Below are 25552 nucleotides of genomic sequence, written 5' to 3' on the forward strand. Positions count from 1 at the left end.
GTCCAATGGGATTCCACTGTTTTCCAAATGGGGAGCAGTGTGAATCTGATTTTGAGGCTCTCTCTACTCTTATTTTTGTAGTGACTTAGTCACAGAATTATTATTGTTAGTTCTGTAGTAAAACAGAAATATGAACGTCAAAAATCCTAAAACTGTGACTAGAAATACCTTATATTTATACCTGCACTAGAAAAAAAAAGTTTGATAAACTAGTGATTCAGTAGGTGACATTTTTCTTTCCCACCCAATACTTAACCATTGTCCCTCACGATGTTATGGGATCCTGTACTCTTATCCAGCTCCCCAAAGGGTGATAACATCACTTCTATGACACTCTTACAGTAAGAACGAAGAGCATCAGTAGCCAGTGCTCTCATATTGTCCAGTGTAGAGAATATCTGCCAAGTTGTTCCTACACAGCAACCCAATGACATACCAATGTAAAATTCCAACCGCCTACATTCAGTAGCAAAACCTACAAAATTATTTCTCATATAACTTCATTGACTTTCATGAAGTTACACCAGAGACAGGTTTAGCTCCTGTTGAAAGTTATACAACATATGTTCCAAGAGATGTAAGTAAAATAACCGGACTATAAGCTCTGCATGACAAGGGATGCATTTTTACATATTCATGGAGCACTTAACATAGTGGAGCCTGTATCTCTGTTTGAGGTCTCTAGATTTTACTTCAATACACATAATAAATCATGTCTGAATATATGATTACTAAAAGCTATGTTATATTCACCTTATATTTTTTCATAACTGCATTGCTTTCAAAGTTGGCAGTTTCTTCCATAAATCTGCCAACCAGCAACATAGCCCGACCATGGATTAGCTGACTTTTGCTGTCAGATGGTGCCTTATTCTCAGGAAAACATAATTCAACTCCCTTCTGAAGAACAATAAGAGCCTGGTGCACCTCTCCCTTAAAGAAAGAGGGAAAACATCATTCAACATATGCCTTCTATTTATTTTAAAGGAAAACAACAGCTTCCTCTTACTAACCAAGAAAAAAACAATATTAGGTTCACAAGCCACTGTTCAGGAACACAGCTATTATACCTTGGGAACAGATAAGGAAAAAGCCTCAATAGCCGATTCCACAAATGAAGCTCCAAAAATCACTTTAACTTTCTCTACTGAAACATCTTCCTAATGTCATTCACTAAGGCTGTGTCTATACTAACAAGTTCTTTCAAAATAATTTTTGAAAGAAGGTGCTCTTTTGAAATATCCTGAGGAGCGTTTACAGGCAAAACACATCCTTTTGTCTTCCCCCATTTCAGGAGGGGAAGAGCTGACAAGGTCCGCATTCAGGTAAGGAGCTGTGGGCTCGGGATGCAGCCAGCCACTCGGGGGCAGCAGCCACCACCTACCCCCACTTCCAGGAGCTCAACTGCCTCCTCAGGCTGAGAGAGGTGGCCCCTTTGATTGTGGTGCTTAACACCACTGGACCAGAGCCAGAGGACCACCCAGGACCCTCGGGTGTCACCATCCCCCAGCAGCTGGAGAAGAAGATGCAGCTCCCCAAGCAATGACAAGGGCTCCAGCAATGGCACCCTCAACATCGCAATTCCCTCAGAGACATCCAGCCAGGCCCTCTTCACCCAGGCCTCCTCTGAGTTCCTGGAGGGACCACCAGATAGGTACCAGGCGTTCCGGACACTCCAGGGTGTGGGAGGGGGCGCCTGCTACTGACACAGCTGGCAGCAAAAGGCTTAAACAGCCACTGGCCCCAAACCAGATGCACCCCAGAGAGGGCCATGCATGACACTCAGCACCCACCCCCATGGACAGCATCACAGACTGCATGCCTGGGGACAGAAGGGGGGCCTGACCAAACCTGGCACGTGCCCCACCAATGCAGAGACCCCTTGTGCCCTCTCCTGGGCCGTGCCCTCTCACATGTCCCAGCTTCCCGCTCCCTTGCCAGGCACTCCTGCAGCAGCTCCCCCCGAGTCTCAGATCTCACTGCCCCGATCCCAGCTGACCTCCCCACAGCTGCCCTGATGGAACTGGCCCAGTTGCTTGTGGCCTGGGGAAGAGGGTGCAGCCATTGCCCCATGGAGGCAGCCTGCAGGAAGGCAGGTAGGGAGCACTGGAGGATGGCCCCAAGCAATGTGGCCAGCAGGCTAACCACAGACTCACAGATTTCCCCATTGGGAGCTGCTAAGAATCCCTGATGGTCTCCACAATGGCTTTGCTCCATGCCCCAGGTCTGAAGTGCTATGTGTGGCAAAGCAGCCCCCAATGTGTCCACAGCAAGGGTGCTTGGGAGGGACCCTTTAAGGGAGCAGCTGGCTGCAGCCCCAGAAGGGCTTGTCCGCCATGCGACACCGTCTGCAGCACTTCCTGGCCTGTTCTTTCAAAAGAGCATGCAGAGCTGTGGCCGCTATCTTTCGCAAGAAGAGAAGGGTTAATCTGCTTTTCGTGTGTAGATACCCTCCAGAAGAAGATTGCATTTCAAAATTACACTGTAGTGCGAGGATAGGCTAAGCCGCTGATAAATACCAGTTTTAATAACAAAAGATAGAACATCTACTAATTTTCTTCATTTTTGTCTAGGAACTATGTTTAGAAATTTTTATTTACTTCATACTTGACCTCCTTCAATTGCACTTGTTCAATTTACCATATTTATTGTAATTGCATTTCTCAAACACTCTAGCACTCAGAGTCAATTCATAGACCTTACAAATGCATTAACACTACACACTTTATTGTATTTTTGTTTAAATTATATTTAATTTTACTCTCTTATAGGGAAGACAGCATCTTAATTTGAATCATTTCACTTCTTTTTGGCTTACCTTGGACCACAGCCACTTTGCTCTTTCTATATACAGTTCAGATAATGTGGATTCCCCAGCATTCAGAAGAGCATTGTATGCAGTTTGGTGATGACCAGCTTTTCTTGCAACTCTGGCACTCTGGAGCCAACATTCTCCAATCAGTTCACAGTACTCCTCTCTGTGGTGATGTATATCCAAAACAAAATGCTCCACACATGAGTGCTGATTACAATCTCAAATACATTATCATGGATGTAATGAAACACAAAACACAAATAGCGTGACAAACTGTTAAGAAATTCAATTTAAATGAACATTTGTAATATTTCTGTTTTCTGTTTTTTATCCCCCTAAAGTGTGGAAATATACTGTAATTATTTTTCCTTGTTGAACTCATTCTCTCTCACTTGGAAAACACTGCTTTTGTCTTGTATTTGAAATGTAACAGGGTTGGTTTTGTTTATAATGCAAATGTCAATAGACCCATAACTCACTAATATGTGCAAGTGGAAAAATACTACTGTAAGAGAAAAACTAGTTTTTGATTGATATGAAACAGGGAAAGACAAGAAATAATCACAGCTTCACCTTTTATTGAGGCTAAGCAAAGCCCTTCTTAGTGCTAAGATGGGTTCTTTTGCTCTGTAGGAGTTCTGTGTCATTTCTATACGAGCATGCCAGTTCAGAGAATCTCTTCCCTCTTTTCCATGATCACCATCTATTTGCTGAAACAAGGGTATAATACTGTGTTCCAGTTCACATAGCATATGTAATCTATGGGGAAAGAATACAGAAACGTATATTAGAAATTACTTGACATTTTCAGATACATGTATCTTACATTTAGCATTTGTCAATTCTTTCCGAAATCTGACTACATGAATAATTCAAATACCATGCTTCCTTAAAATAAAATACATCAAGAATATATAAGAGAGCGCGAACAGGGTGTTGCTCTCAGTCAGTCTCGGAAATAATCAAGAGTATCTGGAAATGCAGAATTCTTCTGAACGGCATTTTTCAATATAAACATAAAACACTTAAAAAAACCCACTGAGTTGGTAAGCAAGTTAAAATGTTTATTTTGCATGAAGCCACATGTCATTGCCAAATGGAGGTAGAGGATAATACTGAATCTTTTGCTTTATGCATTACCAGTTCTCCAGCAGTTTAAGTCAAACTTCAGGTCAACTATACTAAACTTCCATTAAAAGACAAATAATTTCTACTTGTGTCGGGTCTAAAAATGAAGGAACAAATTATGCTCGCAGAGAGGTGTAAATATAAAATCTCATTGAGATTAGTGGAGTTAATACACTTGACTTAATTTCAGGATTGCAATTGGTATTGTACATATTACTTATGTAGAAAGTGTCAAAAAAACCAAGACACCCTTGGGACAGCACCATTTATCATTCCAAATGAAAAGTTCTTACTGCTTATTACATGAAAGATACATGCATTCTACGGTGAGGTCTATAGTCCTTGAGAACAGTGAAGCATATACAGAAGCCACAAAATACCTGATAATATGTTCATATCCTCGCTGATAGGACCCTTTTTCAAAGCTGGCAGCTGAGAGGGGTACAATCTGCTCTGCTCGAACAACTTTCAAGGTCTCATAAAAAGCTGCTTTGTTTTTCTTTTTGGCTGATAACAACAATTGTCCCAGTCGGATACTCCAAGTACTTGACTTCACATCTAGGGGGCAAACAATTTAACATGTGGAGAAATGTTTGGCAGAAATTTTTGATCCAACTTTCATCAGAATAGATCCAAATACATTTAAAAATGTTATGACCACTTACAAAGGAGTGAAATATTATAATTTTATTATTCCCAAGAGATTTCAAGCAATTTGTGCCAATATATGATTTTAGAAATCCTATAGGTGGAATCTGCAGAGGAGCCTAAGAATGTTGGCCTAGTGATCTCTTGACATTTCAAATTATAAAGGATCAGATAAATTTACAAAATCTGAAAAGCTAACATCAGCTGATGCATCACACATAAAGAAATCTGCAACAAATGCCTTCTGGTCAAAGCTGGCTAACTCTGAACATATATAATTGCACAAAAATTGACGTCTAGTTACTACCTGACGCCAGATAATTTTCCAATAAATCCCACTGCGTTAGTTTCCAGGCTGCCTCCACTCTATATGTGTTCAATTCAGATGTCCACTCCGGCCTATAAAAGTACACACAATCAGAACCCAATACAAAAACAGCCAGTGCTATATCCATTATATTTTCTTGGTGCAAAAGGCATTAGTTGTCAGGTATCTAAAACGGTGTCATAAGGAGGAGGGAGAAAGAGAAGTTACTCACCGTAGTAATGGTGGTTCTTCGAGATGTGTCCCCGTGGGTGCTCCACGTTAGGTGTCGGGCTCGCCCCGGTGCCGCAGGTCGGATCTTTCCAGCAGTTTCTGCCAGACCGTGCATGCGCCAGCGCACGCCGCTCCCTTGCGCGCTCCCAGCCACGTGCGCGATCCGGTCCCCGCCAGTTCCTTGACCAACCGCCTCGGATGCTCCTGCAAAACACTAAACAGAGATCTGAAGCGGGTAGGATGGGCGGGTGGTGGAGCACCCACGGGGACACATCTCGAAGAACCACCGTTACTACAGTGAGTAACTTCTCTTTCTTCTACGAGTGGCCCCGTGGGTGCTCCACGTTAGTTGACTACCCAGCAGTAACCCAAGATAGGAGGTGGGTAACTGGATTATGTGCAGCTTGTCCCCGAGAGGACCGCTGTCGAGAGACGGGTATCCTCTTGGAATACCCTGTGAAGGGCATAATGTTTGGCGAAGGTGTCATAGGATGACCAGGTCGCCGCTCTACAAATGTCTTTTAGCGCAATGCCCTTGAAAAAGGCTGTTGATGCCGCCACCGCCCTAGTGGAGCGAGCCCTGGGCGGGGCCAGTAAAGGAGTCTTTTTGAGTTTGTAGCACATTTTTATGCAGGATACAATGTGCTGCGAAGAGAGACCTTCTCCTTTTGATTTGGGAGCGAGAGAGACTAGGAGTCTATCCATTTTCCGGAAGGACTTAGTCCTGTCTATATAGAAAGCCAGCGCCCTCCTCACGTCCAGGAGGTGTAGGCGTGCCTCTTTGTTAGAGTTATGAGGCTTTGGATAAAACGAGGGTAAAACTATAGGTTCGTTAATATGAAACTCTGAAGAAACTTTGGGAACAAAGGCTGGATGCAGCCGTAAGGTTACCGCCTCCTTGGAAAATACTGTGCAGGGTGGTGTTGCCATAACTGCTGCAAGCTCACTCACCCTGCGAGCTGACGTGATTGCGAGAAGAAAGGTAGTCTTCATCGTAAGGAGACGGAGGGAAACCATGGCTAAAGGTTCAAACGGTGGTCCCGTTAGCGCACTAAGCACCAGGTCCAAGCTCCACGAAGGTGGAAGCAGTTTCCCAGGGGGGTATAGGTTTACCAGCCCTTTGAGGAACCTGGTAACCATGGGATGGGTAAACAACGTGTGCCCTTCCTCTTCACGTCTGAAAGCCGAAATAGCGGCAAGGTGGACCTTTAACGAGGATAGGGAGAGTCCTCCTCTCTTGAGGTCCAGTAAATACTCTAATATTACAGGATAGGCACAGCAAGTGGGGGCTAAATGTTTGGTAGAACACCATGCAGTGAAGCGAGTCCATTTCTGCTTGTAGGTCTTCCTGGTGGAAGTCCTCCTGCTGCTTTCTTGGACTTGCTGCACTTTCTCCGTACATGTGCTCTCTAGGGAGCTGAGCCATGGATTAACCACGCTTGTAGTCGCAGGCCTTGGGGGTGCAGATGCACTATGGACCCCTGGGCTTGCGTGAGCAGATCCGGCGCCACCGGGAGGGGCATTGGTGGACGGTCCGACATGCGCAGGAGTAAGGGGAACCATTGCTGTCGATCCCACATTGGGACTACTAGGATCATTCGGGCTCCCTCTCTCCTGGCTTTCTGCAAGACTTTGTGGATAAGCACTGTGGGAGGAAATGCGTAAAGCAGGGGGCCCCTCCACGAGATCGCGAATGCGTCCCCCAGGGACCCCCATCCCAGTCCTTCCCTGGAGCAGTATCGTGGGCACTTCTTGTTGTGTTGAGTGGCAAACAGGTCTATCTGGGGAAAACCCCATGCGTGAAAGATCGGTTGTAGCAGATCGGAACAGAGCTGCCATTCGTGCGTGAGTGCGAAGCGCCTGCTCAGCTGGTCTGCCTTCACATTGTGAGCGCCTGGTAAGTACGAGGCTTTCAAGGTTATATTGTGGGCGATGCACCAGTTCCACAATCGGACTGCTTCCGCACATAAGGCACGGGACCGAGCTCCTCCTTGCCGATTTATATAAAACATGGTGGAGGTATTGTCTGTACTGATCCCGACTACTTTGCCTTGTATATGGTCTCGAAAGTGTCTGCAGGCGTTGAACACTGCTCTGAGCTCCAGTATATTTATGTGCAGTGACTGTTCCATGAAGGACCACAGTCCTTGCGTCACCTCTTCGCCCATGTGTGCTCCCCACCCTATGTGGGAGGCGTCTATAGTGAGGAAAAACGATATTTGTGGTTGGTGAAAGGGCACCCCTGTTAGCATGTTCTTGGGGTTCACCCACCATTGCAGGGATCTGCGCACCTCTGTCGTGGGCGACACCACCCTGTGAAAGGTGTGTGCTGCCGGTCTGTAGATGCTCGCCAACCAGTGCTGCATGCTGCGCATGTGTAACCTGGCGTTTTGTACTACAAACGTCGCTGCTGCCATGTGGCCCAGCAGCTGTAAGCACGTCAGAACTGGCACCGTAGGGCTGAAGGTGATGACCTGCACGAGGGAACCGATGGCTCAAAAGCGTGTCTTTGGTAGATAAACCCTTGCTGTGATAGAATTTATACGTGCCCCTATGAACTCTATGTCCTGTGTGGGGTCTATCTTTGATTTTGCCAGATTGATGACCAGGCCCAGCGAAGAGAACGTGCCTGCTGTGATGCGTATCATGCGAAGTACCTCCTCCTTCAAGGCCCCTTTCAGTAGGCAGTCGTCCAGATATGGAAATATAAACACCCCCGTCTGTGCAGGTAGGCTGACACCACTGCCAAGGTCTTGGTGAAGACTGGAGGGTGAGGAGAGGCCGAACGGCAGAACCTTGTATTGAAAATGTTCTTTGCCTACCATAAACCAGAGAAAGCGTCTGTGAGCCGGGTGGATAGTTATGTGGAAATATGCATCCTGTAAGTCAAGGACTGCGAACCAATCTCCATCGTCCAGTGCCATAAGTATAGAGGCGACTGTAATCATCCGAAAGCGTTGCTTGTGCAGGTACCGGTTGAGGCCCCAAAGATCTAGGATGGGCCTCCAGCCTCCTGTCTTTTTCTCCGTGAGGAAATATCTGGAGTAGAACCCTTTCCCTCGAAGTTGCTTCAGCACTCTTTCCACTGCCCCTATGAGTATGAGATGGTCTACCTCCTGCTTGAGTCTCGCTTCGTGGGAGGCATCCTTTAGGTGGGGCCTGGGTGGAGGTCGTGGCAGTGGGAGCGACTGGAAGGGGATGGCGTACCCCATGGCTATGATCTCCAGCACCCATTTGTCTGTGGTGATCCTTTGCCACTGGTCATAGAATGGTTGGAGGCGATGGTAGAATAATAGCTTCGGATGACATTGCGCGATGGTAGTGATGGTGCAGCCCTGGATCTGTGTGTCAAACTTGTGGCCTTTGGCCCTGCCCCGAGGACGCACGGCTCTGTTGGGAACGTCGCCTGGGAGTTCTGTATTGCTGGTGCTGTTGATGTCGCCCTTGCTCGTAACCCCTGTGGTACTGGGGATGCTGTGGTTGATACTGGTACTGTCTTTGCTGAGGGTAATACTTTTTCTTCCTGTATGGAGGGGTGTAAATCCCCAAGGTCCTAAGAGTAGCTCTTGAATCTTTACCGGAATGAAGGACCGAGTCGGTTGATTCAGCAAACAGCTTCTGCGTGTCAAAGGGGAGATCGACGATCTTCGCCTGCAAATCCCTCAGGATACCCGATGTTTGGAGCCAGGACTCCCTGCGCGTGACCACTGCCGTAGCTGTTGAGCATGCTGCCTTGTCCGCTACGTGTAGGGCGATCTGAACTCCTGTCCTCGAGGCTGCGTAGCCTTCCTGCACGATGCTCTTGAGCACCGGTTTCTTGTCCTCTGGAAGCGAATCCATGAGGGAAGTCAGCCTGGAGTAGTTGTCAAAATTATGGTTCGCTAGATGCGCTGTGTAATTCGCCATTCTCAACAGTAGGGTAGAGGAGGAGTAGACCTTTCTGCCAAACAACTCTAGTGTCTTGGCATCTTTGTCTGTTCCCCCTGTCTTGAACTGAGAAGTTCTCGACCTCTGTTGAGACGATTCCACCACCAGAGAATTTGGTTGCAGGTGGCTGAACAGGAACTCCATGCCCTTCGCCGGGACGAAGTATTTCTTGTCCGCTCTCTTGTTTATAGGCGGAATGGACGCAGGGGTCTGCCATATTGTGGTGGCGGACTCCATGATTGCTTCGTCGAGTGGTATAGCTATTTTGGAGGAGGCAGGAGGTCTCACGTTTTTAAGGAGCTTATGGTGTTTCTCCTGCACCTCTGCTGTTTGGATGCCTTGCGTGAAGGCCACCCTTTTAAACAGCTCTTGGAACTGTTTGAGATCGTCCGGAGGATGGACGTCCCCTGGCGCTGTGACCTCGTCAGGGGAAGATAGCGAGGAACCGCTAGGGTAAGCCTCTCTGGACCCCTCTGGGTCCTGTTGACGGTGATACATCCGCTCGCTGGAAGCTTGCGAGGGAAAATCTCGGGGTTCCAGAATCACCTCCCCTTGAGATGTCTGTGTCTCTGTCCCCGTTCGCGATTGCCCTCGGGGATATGGAACCGTCTGGGGGGATCTGTCCCTGGGAGTATGCCTATGGTGTCTATGCCCCGCGTGATAGGGGTGACCATGGCAACACAGGCACTGCTCCTGAGATGGGAACCTGGACCACTCTCGAGGTGCATACCCCCTTGCGCCTGGTGGAGCGAGATCGTCTAGATAATTGAGATACTGGAGAGACTGACTTTTGGTAGTACTCCAAGGGTTCAAAGCCCAAAAAGGGCGAAGGTGGTCCGAGCCATGGTGAGGCTGGCTGTAGGAACGGGGATGGGGGCTCAGGATAGGCTGGGGGTGACCCCTGCCTTCTTGTTGGGGTCCGCAGCATGAGTGGAGGGCTCAGAGCGAGCAGCCCTGCAGCCCTGTCTGGAGAAGGGCTGCGGTGCCGGGTTTTCTGTGCTGCCTTTCCCCTTCCCTGCCAGGCTGGCTCCGCCCCGTTTCATGTCGGGGATCTCGGCCCCGTTGTCTGCGCCACACTCAGCACGCTCCGCTGCGGTGCCGCGCGGGTGGTCTCCCCCGGTGCCTGCAGGCCACGTGCTTGTGCACTCTGCACCGCCGGTTCCCCGGGCATCAGTGCTGCTGCCTGCGGTGCCGCCGGTTCCGGCGCTTGCCTGGCCGCCACCCTGCCAGCGGTGTGGGGCGGCTGTTTGATTATCAGAGGCTCAGCCTCTGCCACGTATGTCTCCGCGCCGCCGCCGATCAGCTGTAACTGCGGCTGGGGGCTATGCACTCCACCCGTCCCGCTCGCTGTGGCTGCCAGCAGGGATCAGGTTGGGAAAGCTTCCTCCGTTTTTGCACTGACGGGGTGAGGGAGGCAGCTTTCCTTTTATGGGCCCCTGCGGGTCCTTCCTGCTGTGGCCGCTCCGGCACGTCTGGCTGGAGGGCCTTGTCGAAGAGCAGCATTTTGAGCCGCATCTCCCTGTCCTTCCTTGCTCTGGCTGTGAGCTTAGCGCAGAAGGAACATTTCTGGGTGACATGAGATTCCCCAAGGCACCTTATACACTGACTGTGCCCGTCGGAGGCCAGCATCGCTTCGCGACAGGACTCACACTTTTTGAATCCTGAAGAGGACATTATGGTGAGTCTTTGAGATGTTAATAGGGTACTTAGCACCTTCTCCGTGCCTGTTCCCCTCTCTGACTCAGCCAGCTGTGGCAGGAGGCATAATGGCCCTATGTCCCCGGGCCTCCGGTGCTCCGCTTGTTACTAAGACTGGAAGCTTTACTCCTTCCTCTTTTTTTTTTTTGGAAAACAATAACAACCTAACTTAATCTAAAAGACTGAAAAAGAAACTCTAAAACACTTTAAGAATGTTAAATACGCTGACTCTGGCCGTAGCCTGAGCGGATTCCGTCTGCAGCCGATGGTGGTTAAAGAGGAACTGGCGGGGACCGGATCACGCACATGGCTGGGAGCGCGCAAGGGAGCGGCACGCGCCGGCGCATGCGCAGTCCGGCAGAAACTGCTGGAAAGATCCGACCTGCGGCGCTGGGGCGAGCCCGACACCTAATGTGGAGCACCCATGGGGACACTCGTAAAAGAATAAACTTGTTCTTCTTGGCCTCTGAGGATAGAACAAGAGGCAATGGGCTTAAACCGCAGCAAGGGAGGTTTAGATTGGACATTAGGAAAAAGTTCCTCGTCAGGGTGGTCAAACAGTGGAATAAAATTGCCAAGGGAGGCTGTGGAATCTCCATCACTGGAGATATTTAAGAACAGGTTAGACAGATGTCTATCAGGGATGGTTTAGACAGTAGTTGGTCCTGCCATTGGGACAGGGGGCTGGACTCGATGGCCTCTCGAGGTCCCTTCCAGTCCTAGTGTTCTATGATTCTATGACATAAACTAGCTAACTTTAAAACAACCAAACCCCTACATTACTTAAAAATCATAGGCAGGTTAACTTGTTATGAATACCATTATGTAAAACTAAAAATGTGATTAATTTATAATAATTTGAAATCAACATCCTATAAACTGAGTCTGCAAGTAGTATATATAATTCATTAGGAATGCATAATAAAAAAGATGAACTATGTGTTCAAAATTCACAACTGTGCAAGGAAAACTGGAAAACTCAAAAAAAAAGAATGATTTTTTTTCCTTGAATAAATTAAAGTATGTATCTATCTCCACTAAGTATTATGCACAAAAGGAAATAGCAGAATTTCTGGCCATGTTGAAACCCTGAAGTTAGAAAAATTTTAAATGTTTTCTTTCTATCCATAAAATCATATTTCCATGCTGTTAAGACACACCTGCAGTATCGCAACTTTTTATTACTCAAACAGGGGTTATATTATTACCTATTGGCAAGTACTCCATTCACTTGAGTGATTACAGTAGATAACTGACCAAGACCTAGCATGGACTTCACAACACCATGATAATGAACAATCTAGAAATGCAGATAGAAAAAAAAAATCAAAATACACACAACATATAATCAAGAGATAACATGTTGGTACATATTCTAGTTGCAAGTACATCAAGTTTGGTTGTTTTCATTATTCTTTTACATTTTTCTTGTTATGAATAATACATGAAAAGAAAGAAGTTGAAATAATTAAATTATCACAGCTTAAAAGAATAACCAAATTCACACCAGAAAAAAAAAAAAAATCAAATTTGAACAGCGCTCCCTGGAAAAATCTGTTGATATCAGTAATTTCTAAGGTGTTTCAGAACAAAATAAATCAGGCTTGAAATTAGTGGTTTTGTAGAACACATTTGAGAACTGCTAGGGAAAATTGAGAACAATGATGTGACAAACACATTGTCACAGGGTAATATACCTCTCTGGCTAGCAATCAAGGGGTTAATGTGGGGACTGGCAGCCTCACAGCAGCTGGGACAATAAAAGAACTGAGAAGCAGAGGGGCAGAGCAGCTGGCAGTGGAATAAGCAGGCTGGAGAGGAGAAAACTGACAGCAAGCTGATGAGTAACTGCACAGAGACAGAACCCTTAGATGGGATGATCTGCTCAACAGGAGGAAAGCCTGCACAGACCAAGAAAAGCAGAAAGGAACTCAGGGCACAGCAGGAGTTATCAAATCATCTCTGGCTTATGGGACCATAGCTGAAACCCGTTAGAGCCTTGGCTTGGCTCCCCTACCAGTTTCTGAAACTTGAGAAGTGAGGAGGTTTCCAGACTGCTTGGGGACCAGGACCACATGATGTCAGAAAGCAAAAATCCCCACATCTCACTGGGAGTCTAGGAAGAGGATCTGACTGCCTGGCCAGATGGAGCAAATTTGGGTGCAACATTTCATTTGGTCAAAGAGGTTCCTGTTGCATTGATACACCAGATCCCCCTCCACACATCTCACATTCACTTTTAAATTAAAGGTGTTTAGAACCTAGAGAATGACTTGCTGTAGGTTGCCGAGTTCAGTAAAACCCCGAGATTAGCACAACTCAAATGCAAATATCTTGGGTTAACACCACTGCCAGGAAACTCTCTCCTATGAGCAGCAGAAAGCTCTGAGCCAGGCTCCAGCTACCCGCAGCTCACAGGAGACAGGAAATGGTCTTCTGTGAATGGTGGGGAGCTGAAGCCTGGCTCGCAACTCCCCGCTGCTCAAGGGAGGTGGGAAACTGACCAGCACTGAGTTACGCAAAATTCAACTTACACAGGGCTGCTAAAAACGCAACCTCTGCGTAAGTCAGGGGGTCTACTGTACTGTTTACAGTAACTCATATGCAATAATTGCAGCAGTATACAGTAATAATTTGCATATCTATTCTATGCCTTTATCATTATATTTTTCACCTTTTTGTTGGATGACAGAACAAGAATGTGTATTTCATTTTACCTGGTCAGGTTCCAGCTGAATAGCCCTGTCATAACAAGCCGTGGCATCTCTCAGCAAGCCAATGCTTTCATGTTCAAGGATTTGTTCTTTGAGCGATGGCTCTGCTTTCCGAATTGCACTCACCCCAGCTACTCCATCTGGTTCATGCATAGCAGCATACAATTTCTTTTTTCAAATATGAAAAACATCACAATTGAAAATGTAAATCAAACAGTGGTTCAGCCTTAAAGGCCAACAATAAGATACTTGTATAATGCATCAAGAATCAAGCATGTTGTTTAATACTCTAAAATTGAGCTCTCAATCAAATTGTGACTCTAAGGTTGTGGCCACACTGGGCCAAAACTTCAAAATGGCCATGCAAATAGTCATTTCAAAGATTACTAATATTAGCACCTTATTAGCATTAGGACACTTCTGGCTGCGATACTTCAAAAGCGCCACTTTCGAACACTCGCAGCTCGGCGCGGCTACACGGGGGTCCTTTTCGAAAGGACCCTGCACATTTCGAAATTTCCTTATTCCCCTCCGCTGAGAAGAATAAGGAGATTTTGAAATGTGCAGGGTCCTTTCGAAAAGGACCCCCGTGCAGCTGCGCCGAGCTGCGAGCGTTCGAAAGCAGCGCTTTCGAAGTGCCACGGCTGGAAGCATCCTAATGCTAATAAGGCACTGAATATTCAGTTCAGCACCTCATTAGTAATCTTCAAAATGTCCATTTGCATGGCTATTTCGAAGTTTTGACCCAGTGCGGCCATAGCCTAAGAGTAAGTCTACACTTGGGAATAAATTTTAATTTATTAAAGTTGACCTTTTAGATTTTAGAATTTAAAACGTTGAAGTGGAGTGTCCACATCTGCTCACAAAGTCAACAGTATGTTCCCATTAAATCACCTAAGTTTGACTGTAACAGCAGTGCATTGTGGGCATCTATCCCACATTTCTTGCAGCACCATTGCATTTTGCATCTCTTCACAGTGTCTTGTGGGGAAAAAAAGTCACAAGTGGTCCTGGGTGTCTGATATCATCCCAGAATGCATTTCGCCCACTTCCCACCGGAAAAAAAAAAAAAAAAAGGCCAAGGGAATTTTCAAGCTGCTTTTACATTGTCTGCCACATGCCATTACAAGGATAACATGGATCCAGAAACACTCAAATCTTTTGCTGAGTGTTTTCTGTTGTATTCCCACACTGCATTATGGAGAGGAGGAACACAGATTTGGTGTCGGCACTGGATGCATCATACACCGTGAAGCAGAGGTTCCGGTTCAGCGAAACCAACTCAGACTGGTAGGACCACATCATTATGCAGGCAGGAAATGGTCAGCAGAGGCTGCAAAACTTATGAATGTGTAAGGCCATTTTCATGGAACTCTGAATTGCTGTCTCCCACCCTGAAGCTCTGTGACACCAAAATGAGACCTGCTTTGACAGTTCACAAGAGCGTGGCAATTGCTCTGTGGAAGTTTGCAAGGCCAGACAGTTACCAGTCAGTGGAAAATCAATTTTTAGTGGGCAAATCTACAGTGGGCACTGTTGTCATCCAGCTAGCCAAGGTGATCACTAACCTTTTCCTGTAAAAGACAGTGATTCTGGGGAATGTGCAGGACATAGTGGACAGTTTTACTGCCATGAGATTCCCTAACTGCGGTGGGGCTATAGATGGAATGCACATCCCCATCTGGGCACCTGGCCTCCGAGTACACAGTTGTTTCACCGACGTCAACATGGGATGGTCGGGAAAGGTGCAGCTTTAGGAATTCTGGTCTGTTTAGAAAGCTCCAGAGTAGTACTTTCTTCTCAGATCAGAAAGTTACCACTGGGGACATGGAAATACCCATAGTAATTCTTGGTGACCCTGCTTACCTCTTGGTTCCTTGGCTCATGCACCCTGGACTGCAGTAAGGAACTATTCAACTACAGGCTCAGCAGGTGCAGAATGGTGGTAGAATGTGCCTTTGGCTATTTAAAAGCCAGGTTCAGGTGCCTTCTGACCTGCTTAGACCTGAGTGAAGACAACATTCCCCTTGTCATAGGAACCTGATGTATTCTTCATGACATCTGAGAGGCGAAAGGGGAATTTCAAGAATTTCAAGCCAGTGTGCAAGGCAGAGTCATATCTCCTGGCCAGTAATTATGAGCATCTGGACACAAGGGCAATCAGGAGAGCACAAAGAGGTGCAATGCAAGTCAGGGATGTCTTGAAAATAAGGTTTATAAATGAGCGGGCAGGTACCTGAATCTGCTGCCATTAAGTAGTGTCCTCCCTCATGATGTGCGCTTGTCCTTTATGAAACTGCCTCCAACTGCATGACACCCCACACCACCACACCCAACCCCAAAGCATGTTAGCAAATACACAAAACTTTGTTTTTCTGACCTACATTGTTTTATTCAGGAGGTCCTAATGGCAGAGGGGTGAGTATAGGGAAAGCAAGAGGATAATGATCTCATGTTTGGTGAGTGTAAGCCTTCTGCTGGGTGGTGATCCCTTGGGAGTGGACGGAATGGATTTCCGTGACCTTCCCCCTCTTGTTCTGCGGCCCCAATAAGGGGAGGGTATTGAACATGGGGAGAGAGGACTAAAATGGGACATGGATAGCATGGGGGACCTAAAGTTACTTTGTTCAATTACTGAATGCATGAGCTCTATCTGCCTTGTTATTAGGAACAGCACTTTTGTATGATTTTCAATCATTTGTTTCCTCCATTCTGTCATGTCCTGCCTGTTCAGGGTGGCTTGAACATGTTCTTTGTGCGCCTCTTCCAAGTGTTCAGCCATGAGTTCCTGTCTTGTCTTTTTTCCTCCTCCGTATCTGTGATAGTCTCACTTCAGCAGCGGGTGGCCCCCCCATTCCTCACACTCCTACTTTCAAGGCCTGTTCCTGTGAAAGAAAGTCATGTTGAAATATTAAGTACATCATCATTAGCAACATTTTCATCTTTAGTCAGAACAATGAGCATAGTGACAGAATGAATGGCCATCTTTTTCTGTGGAAGAACATATGTCCACAACAAGGTCACTCTTGGATTCTTAAGGCTGAGAATGAATGAAACTAACCAGAAGGATTCAAGATCTTCTACAGCTGACGTTTGCCTTGCAGACAATGATAAGGTGTTTTCAGCTAAATAAGTGGTTGCTTGCTGTATATTAGGGAAAAGATAATGTAGAAGTGCCCCAATCCCCATGGGCATGGGGCATGCCACTGAGCACTAGGAAGCACTTTGACCCATGCCATTACTTAAAAATCGTAGGTAGGCTGCAGGAGTATTCCTCAGTGCTGGGTTACGTGGGAAAAAATCATTTAAAGTCACCGAAGGTGCACGTGTAAGCCAGGGTAGGATCCGATCGCCCAGCAGCCTAGCCAAGATATATGCTATGCACCCGATCGCCTGCCAGCCCAAGGTGTGTGCGTGCGTGCTGCGGGTCCAATCTCTGGGCAGCCCATGTGTTCTAGGCTATAAAAAGAGACATCAGCCTCCACAGAATAAGAAAAAGAGATAAATAATGCTTGTGTTGTCTGGGTACAAGGCTGGAAAATTTGCAAAAATGCTTTGTGGTGCTGTGATTCCAGATCACTTTCTGGTGGCTTGGCATGGAAAGGTGTCTTACCATGGAAGCAGGAATAGGTCAGATCTCTCCAAGCATCTCATGAGGAGAATCAAAAGTCCCTTAAGCCTTCAGTGAGATGTCTCAGCAGGATCACCATGCCATCCCCAGAACTATTAACAAGCTGTTCTAGGGAAGATGGACATAGATCCCCACTACATTTGCACCAATACTAGTATCACTGTAAAACCAGCATACTCACCAGAAGTGTTCTCTCCAGCATCACAGTTTGCCTCCAAAGCCTCCTGGGATGAGAGGATCCATTTCAAAATTATAAATAGCTCCTGGCTTGTAGGATCAGCTTCTCCACTGGACTGCACTCTGCTGTCATCCACCTCTTCCTCATCAACCACCTCAGATCCCACTTCATCCTCCTTGCTGCTGCCAGAGGTCTGCAGAGCAGTATTTATTGAGAAGTCCAGGCATTTTTGGGAGAAGTGATTGGGTCTCTCCCCAGAATAAGATCCAGCTGCTCACAAAAGCAGCATGCTTGGGGAGATGACCAAGACCCATTGGCTTCTTTGGTCTTTTGGTACACCTGCCTGAGCTCCTTGATTTTAACGTGGCACTGCTGAGTGTTCCTGGTGTACCCTTCCTGAAGCATTCACATGTGATATCTTCCAACAAGTGTCTACATTTCTTTTGCTGGCTTTGAGCTGCATGGGGACAGATTCATCCCCTGTCCTCCGAGATGAGGTCCTGGATATCCAGATAGCTCCATGATGGGGCTCTTTTGCAATGCTGTGAACTCATGGCTAGTACGTGTGCCCCTGAGCTCTGCTAGCCATGCTAGCCAGAAAGGACAGGAAATGAATTCAAACTTCCCAACCTGATGATCCCGGCTTCCTGTCACCGACTTCCTGCCCAATTAGAGAGCAGCAGAGGTGAAAACAATGACCAGAAAGGACGCATGGGGGGCCTTGTGGGATAATTTCAGAGGCTAATAAAAATCTATTTTAATAATGCTGTTGTTAGCACTAGCATAAGGTGAACACTGAAAAATCAATTTTGTTGTTACTCCTTAGGAAATCAGGTTTACGAAAGTCAACCTTAGAGCCCCTTAAAATCGACTTAATGAGCCCTGTGGAGAAGACTGATGCTTTATAAAATCAGACTAAGTGCCTTAAATTCAAATTTATCTCGTAGTGTAGACCAGGCCTAAGATTATATAACTGAAAGATTAAATCTTTAGACATCTTAGCAGATTTTGCTGGCCAAACTTCCAAATGAACTTCAAATCATTCTTTAAGTTTCATACGGTACAATAAATAAAACCTCATGTTACTTAGAAAGGATACTATATCAAATGTATTTGAAGCAACTAGCACAAAGGACAAAATAGATTAGCTTATTATGCAATAAGTTGCATAATAAAGAGTTGCAAATGTTTATGACTCTTACACATCACAGAAGTAGTGTTCTAGGTTATTTTTTTCAAACTAGTAAATTATTGGGCAATATCAATCATGAGAAGAAGTGAAATGTAACAGGAAATCAGCTAATGTAAGTTAACTATGCTACTTGAAAATAATTCTTATCTTTGTAATATACATGTTGTGCACTCATCCTGTATTTTGGCACAAAGTACTCCATTTTGCAAAAAGATTTCATAATTATGATATTTTACTTATGTAAATCATGACTAGCTTTTATTTATTTTAAAAGAGGGTTAAGTTTACTGAAAGATAAGTGCACTGTGAGATGCTAACGACACACACCCATAACCTCATGTGGTCCATTTTTGTCCAGTCAGATACTGACAGAAAACCACAATGCAATGGGGCAGTAGGAACAGTTTATTGCTGACAAAGTCGAAGCTGTCAACGCTAATGGGAACACACTGAATCAACTTTCTATGCCCATACAGATGAACATTCTTGACTCTGTATAATAGGATGCTAGAAAATCAACCTTAACAAATTCGACCAATTTCATATTGTAGACGTACCTCATCTGTTCACAACTCTAAAAATGGCCTGTCTCTGTTTCTACATTTTGAATGAGAACAAAAAAATTCAAAACCTGCAAAAATCCAAGATGCTCCTGGATATTTTGTTTCTTTTCGGTGATGAATGATTCAAAGTGCATTACAGCCCTTGTATATGCTTTTGAGCGGAAGGAAGCAGCAGCCAATGTATCTTGAGGTATGAGGTCTAGAAAACGTGTCACACTTTGATATTCTGCATAATCCTCACTTGATGCTATGAAAAACACAGTTGTGTTTTTTTTATCATCCAAGTTTCATTTACAAAGTTATTAAAGAATAAAGTTCCATTCATCCATTACCCCAAATTAATAATTTCTCTCTCTCTTTATATAACTTAGTTATTATTTAAACTAAGGGGCTTTGCCTCCTGCTCACTATGCCCACCAAAACTCCTCTCTTCCCAGGGTGTTTGGAGAGCTGCATGGCCAGTCCTGTTATTCCCGGGGGCGGGTGGTCAGGGAGTTAGGCTGCCAGTCCCAGCCTTCCCAGGTCCCCCACTCCCGGTTGACAGATATATATTTTCCCATCATCACAATGTCAATCTGTCAATATATCTATATTTTCCCATCATGTCAATCTGTCATCCGGGGGTTGAAGGCAGGGAGAGGAACTGAGCTGGGGCGGGGGCCCTGGAAAGGCTGGGGCTGGCAGCCTAGCTCCCTGACCACTCGCCCCTGGGAATACCGGTGCTGGCCACGCAGCTCCCCAAACACCTCGGGAAGAGAGGAGGTTTGGTTGGCATAGGGGGCAGGAGGCACAGCCCCTTAGTTTAGATAATAATTAAGTTTTTCTCTTATATCAATATAATTTCTTATAAGCAGTTTAACTTCATGTTCTTAAGCTTTTCAAGGCAGTATACATATATAAATATGTCAAACAACTTTATAGCGAATTACTAAAAATAAATTCAAAATACAGTAAGAAAGAAACAGTTACACACCTCGTAACTGTTATTCTTCAAATTGTGTTGCTCCTGTCCATTCTGACATGTGCACACACACTGTGTACATAGTTGTCAGATTAGTCCCTTGCGCAGGGATGGCCAACCTGTGGCTCCTTGCATAGGGACCAACTACTAGGCCAGAGCTACAGGAACCAAATTTCCAATGTGCTAAGAGTGCTTGTGGCTCAACCTCCAGCTCTACCCCAGGTTCTTCTTCCATTTTATCTTTTATGGTTTAGTCTGTGGTGTCCAACACACTAGCCACATAGGGGTGTTTGGCCAGATGAATGTGGTTAGTTGGCTTGAACAATAAATATATTTTTCACAATAATGTGTCTAGTTTTCTATAGCTTCAGAATTAGTTGAACACCACAGGTCTAGGTGGCACTTGGTCTTGTAATGAGTGCGAGAGACTAGACTTGATGACATCTTGATTTCCTTCCAGTTTTATGATTCTTCATTCCCCAAGTCCCACCCTTTCCTGCCCCACCCCTGAGCCTGCCACATCATCTCCTCCATGCTGTGAAACAGTTGATCACAGTAGAGAGGAGGCACAGGAAGGGAGAGGGAAGTGCTGATCAACAGGAGATGGGAGCTGATAGGGGCTGCTGACATATTACTGTGGCTCCTTGACACGGTACACTGGTAAATTCTGGCTCCTTCTCATACCAAGGTTGGCCACCCCTGCCTTAGGGGGTACCCATTAGGTCAGCTGTAGCGCCCCCCTGTGGTGACGCTGTTGACACTGCCTATAAATATACCTGATGACCTAACCCCTGCTCAGTTCCTTCTTGCTGGACGATCCAGTTGGGCTGATGGGAAGGGAGTGCGGGGCAGTCAGAATGGACAGGGACAACACATCTTAAAGTAGAGTTACAATGTGAGTAACCATTTTTACTGCTTCTTCAAGTTGTTGTTCCTATGCATTCCAATACACAACTTATCAGCAGTTAGCCCCATAGGTGGAACTGGATCTTACCTATATCTGAAAGCCAACTGCAGGAGTGTCCTGCCAAACCTGTCATCCCCCTGGGACTGTAGGGTTCAACAGCCTGCAAAGAGAACACTTACCCTGAAGTTGGCTCTCCCCTACGCACTTAAGACAAGCAGAGAACAGGTCACCCTTTGGCATGGGCTTCCCACATCTCTCACACTGCTTGAAATCCTGAGGCAGTTAAGTGAGGGAAAAGGCGCTCAAAGACTAACAGCAATCAACAACTGCTTAAAAAAGAACTGCTAATTAGGGAATGCCACCACCTGTGAAGCAGCAGTAGAAGCTCCAACAACCGTCAGTAGGCAGAAAGAAGGAACTGAGCAGGAGTCGAGTTGGCCGGTGTATAATGAAGTCGCTGCAGGGGATGCTACAGCTAACTTGGTGGGTACCGCTAGGGAAAAATCATTCAGCAACCATGCATGCAGCATGCACACACACATATCAGAATGCAGAGGAGCAATCACTCAAAGAAGAACATATGTTCTAAGACTTCTTTTATGCATCTATAGGTTTTTTAAATAGCTAGAGAACAACATAAGTATGGTAAATGTATACAGTGTTAGTTTGCCAGTAGTATGGACTTAAAAAAATCACAGCAATAGTCCAACTCTATCTTGGCAGTGATGTATATTCTTACATGGTTGCAGTTTGAAGGAATATGTCTAAATGCTTATTTTAAGACTAAAAAAATCCCTTTATAAACAATACAAAGAGCATCACTAACCTTTCAGATCGGCTCTATCTTTGCTTGACTTACTAACAGTTTTCTCAGCAATAAGCATCTGGAATTTATGTCTAGCCCATTGTGTTACATGATCAAGCATTGAAAACACTGTCTGTGTACTCAGTTGACTCAGATCTGATGCACTATCCTGGTGTCTTCTAGTACACAGATCATCATCTTTGAGAACAGCCATGATCTCTGCATATACCTAGAGAGATTAATGTGGAAAAAAAATCAGTTTGGTTTTATCATAAAGTCTGTAAAATTTTAAGGGACAACATATGAAACAGAGGTCAGTCTAGCAATATTACACATTGCAGCAATATTTGTTAAGTATTGGCAGTGTTTTGGCTGTGTAGAGTTCTTGCCCCCAGGGTCCAAAGACAGATAGTAAAGGAAAGCGTAGCAATAGACACTATACACGTTACACTGTACACAGAAAGTATGATGAAGGATTCTGAACAGCTTTATGAACAGATTACTGTTCAGATAAATGTCTTCAGAATATAGTAAGTAAATGGTACTTCCATGCAAGTCAGACACACCAACTTAAGTAAAATGACTAAAAAGATAACTACTGGTCAGTGAATCATGGGATGGGTAGTTTTATTTTTGCTTTAATTGGAGTTAATGAGATGTTGATAGCTTTGACCAGTAGGGATACAAGCAAAAATGATCTTTCCCCCTCAGCCCTGGTTCCAAGAAACTTGGCAGTTTAACAATGGAAGTTTCCCCAAAAATGAAACATGCACATCTTAACTGTAAGAAAAAGGACATCTTAACTATAAGACTACAAAACATTGGTAAGTCTGATTAATTTGCAATACCTTCGTGGACTCTGAGTTTTGTAGAGCTGTAAGGGACCTAGAGAAAGCAGCAAGTCCAGCCTTGCATTAAGGCAGGAACAAATAAGGAACAAATAAAAGCAGAAGTCGCCTCACAGATATTTTTCCAACCCATCCTAAAAAACCGTCAATGATGGGGATTGCCCAACTTCCCTTAGAAGCCTATCTACATCTTAAATACTGATATAGTCCTAAATACAGCTTTTACTAACATCTACCCTATGTCTCCCTGGCTGCTGATTAAGCTATTTATTGCTTTTCCTACCTTCAGTGGGCATGGAAAACAAATGGTAGCAGCACTTAATAAAATCCTTTAATGTGTATGAGAACTTAGCTGCTGCTGAATCAGTCTTCTTTTTTCAAGCCTAACCATGCTCAGTTTTCTTAACTTTTCCTCATAGGTCAGATTTTATAAACCATTTATGATTTTTGGTGCTATCATCTGGACTCTATCTCAAATTTTTCCACATTTTTCCTGAAGTGTGGCAACCAGAATTGGACACAACGCTCCACCTGAGCTCTCGGGACTACAGAATAGAGTGGGACAATTACCTCCTGTGTATTAGAAACAACATTCTTGCAATTTCATCTCAGAATAATAGCCTCTTTTTCACAACTGAATCATATTTTGACTCATATTCAATTTATGATCCAAAGTAACAGTCATAACTTGATTAGCACAACTGCTACATAGCAATTTATTTGCCATTTTCTAGTCGTACATTCGATTTTTCCTTCCTAAGGACAGAACTATGTACTTCACAGAATTTCATCTTGTTGAATTCAGACCAACGTATCAAAGTCATTTTGAATTCTAATCCTGTCCTCCATGATTGCAATGCCTTCCTGATTGGCATCATCTGCAAACTTTATATTAAGCATACTTTCCTCTCTGTTATCCAAGTCACTACAGGTTGAAGCTTTCTAGTCCGGCACCCTCAGGACCTAACTAGCGCCGAACCAGAGAATTTTCTAGACCACGGGAGGTCAATAATGTCTTGCAGCATTACCAACACTCCAACTCCTTCCTGGGTTCTTAGAAGACATTTTGGGGTAAATTGCGGCTCAACAATAACACTGAGAGCCAGAACTGATGGATGTAAACAAACTTTATGGGACTACTGGAAAGCTGGCCACGCCCATGATAAGTAGTCGCCTGGCTCACTAAAATCATGCCAGATTACAGATGTTGCTGGACGAGAATGTGCTGGACTAGAAAGGTTCAATCTGTATTGAAAATAGTGAATAGAATTTAATGAACAATGCCAAACCCAGGATTGATCCCAGTTGGATACCACTACATATGACCTCCCAGTTTGACAACAAACCATTGATAACACTCTTAGAGTATGTCTCTCAACCAACTAGGCACCCATCTAATAATAATTCAATCTATACCACTTTTCCACAGTTTGCTTATGAAACTCATGTGGAACCGTGTCAAAAGCCTTACTAAAATCAATATACACCATGTCTACTGTTCCTCCCGCCCGTCGCTGCTGCCACCACTCCCACCTTCCCCCCTGGCTGAGTCCATTAAACCAGTAATCCTGTCAAAGAAGAAAATGAGTTTAGTTTGGAGTGATTTGCCTTTGCAAAATCCATGCTGGCTATTCCTTAGAACCCTATTATCCCAATAAGCTTACAAAATGATAATTTAATAACTTGTTCCAATATCTTCCCAATTTATTAAAGTTAAGCTAACTGGTCTACAATTCCCTGGGTGATCTCTGTTCCTCTTTTCAGAGATTGATACTCTACTCTATTTGTTCTTCTCCTGTCTTCTGGGACCTCACCTATCCATGAGTTCTCAAACATAAATGTTAATGATTTCAAGATTTCTTCATCTAGTTCCTTAAGTATCCTTGAATTTCATCAAACCCCACCTACCTGAATGCATCTAACTTATCTAAATATTCTTTATCCCATTCTTCCCCTATTTTGATTTCTGCTACTTCCCCCTGTAACATATTCTACAGCAATGTTAAGGGACAGATTTAATTTCATGTTTTCCTAAGAGGAAATCCCCAAAAACATATGCACAGAAATGGAACCCAGCCTGTGGACTCCTAATAATAAGTCCACACATAGGTTGGGGCACAAGATACCCACAAACCTACCTCTACAGGGGGCCTGTGGCCTATCAGCTTCTTCATTAAAATGGAAATCATGACTAGGGCAGGGAAAATTACAGGACAGAGAACCAGGAAGATGCATCAATCCAATATATTGCCTATTTTCTCATTCTGCCAATCTAGCATCTGATGCTAGTGCAGTCTTATTTGGGTACACAGGTTTCCTGCTTTTGATGTCGAAGCGCTGTAGACTACTCAAAGGAAACAGCTTCTTTGGGGAGCTGGTGCATCACCTATTAGCAGTAACTTTTAAGGTTTACTTCAAGCTGGCTGAACAATTATATTATTAATGCAAGAATGTTAAATACCTACATTGTTGCCCTATATGGAGCCCTCCAAATATACTTTTATGCTGTTTCAATTTTATTTCTTATGAAGAATGCTGAAAATCATCACCTCACCTCCTGTTGGTCCTCCTGATTGCATCCCAATAAAACATAGACAAGAATGTGTGGTAGAAGGTAGATTGTCACTTTGAAATCATTTTTCATCATAATACTACAACAGCTGAAGACTTTGCTGGCAAGATCGTGTCGTACCTGTAACAAAAATTGCATTTTTCAGGAAGAGTTTTTGATAGGTGAAATGTATGTTCCTATCAAAACTGTTCAAAGTTTAAGACAAGGTATACAAATACAGTTCTTGTTACTGCTGGAGATAAATTATCCTATCCAATTCATTGGTACCTCATACTCACAGGTCAATGAACCATAGATCATCTGATTTACACTTGCACAAATTAGGGACTAACATATGTGAGAGCTAGGGAAATGGGGAGGGAATTACATTGGCATTTGGACCATGATGAATGTTTTCAGGATTGGCACACTAGTATTAGCATGCTAC

At 44.7% G+C, this 25552-nt stretch overlaps 1 protein-coding gene across 1 annotated transcript in view; it reads right to left on the reverse strand.

The window, feature by feature from the left end:
• ATR (ATR checkpoint kinase) overlaps positions 1–25552 on the reverse strand; it is a 98404-nt gene that overhangs the window by 21958 nt on the left and 50894 nt on the right. The window contains exons 26-35 of the mRNA XM_075004354.1: positions 25108–25245; positions 21727–21934; positions 19101–19279; positions 13472–13636; positions 11963–12054; positions 4899–4990; positions 4324–4501; positions 3389–3574; positions 2819–2978; positions 754–933 (exon numbers count right to left, since the gene is read on the reverse strand). Of these exons, the coding sequence (XP_074860455.1) occupies positions 754–933; positions 2819–2978; positions 3389–3574; positions 4324–4501; positions 4899–4990; positions 11963–12054; positions 13472–13636; positions 19101–19279; positions 21727–21934; positions 25108–25245 (1578 nt within the window). The remainder of the gene's footprint in view (positions 1–753; positions 934–2818; positions 2979–3388; positions 3575–4323; positions 4502–4898; positions 4991–11962; positions 12055–13471; positions 13637–19100; positions 19280–21726; positions 21935–25107; positions 25246–25552) is intronic.

Source organism: Carettochelys insculpta, chromosome 10 (assembly GCF_033958435.1).
Source record: "Carettochelys insculpta isolate YL-2023 chromosome 10, ASM3395843v1, whole genome shotgun sequence".
Classification (NCBI taxonomy): domain Eukaryota; kingdom Metazoa; phylum Chordata; order Testudines; family Carettochelyidae; genus Carettochelys; species Carettochelys insculpta.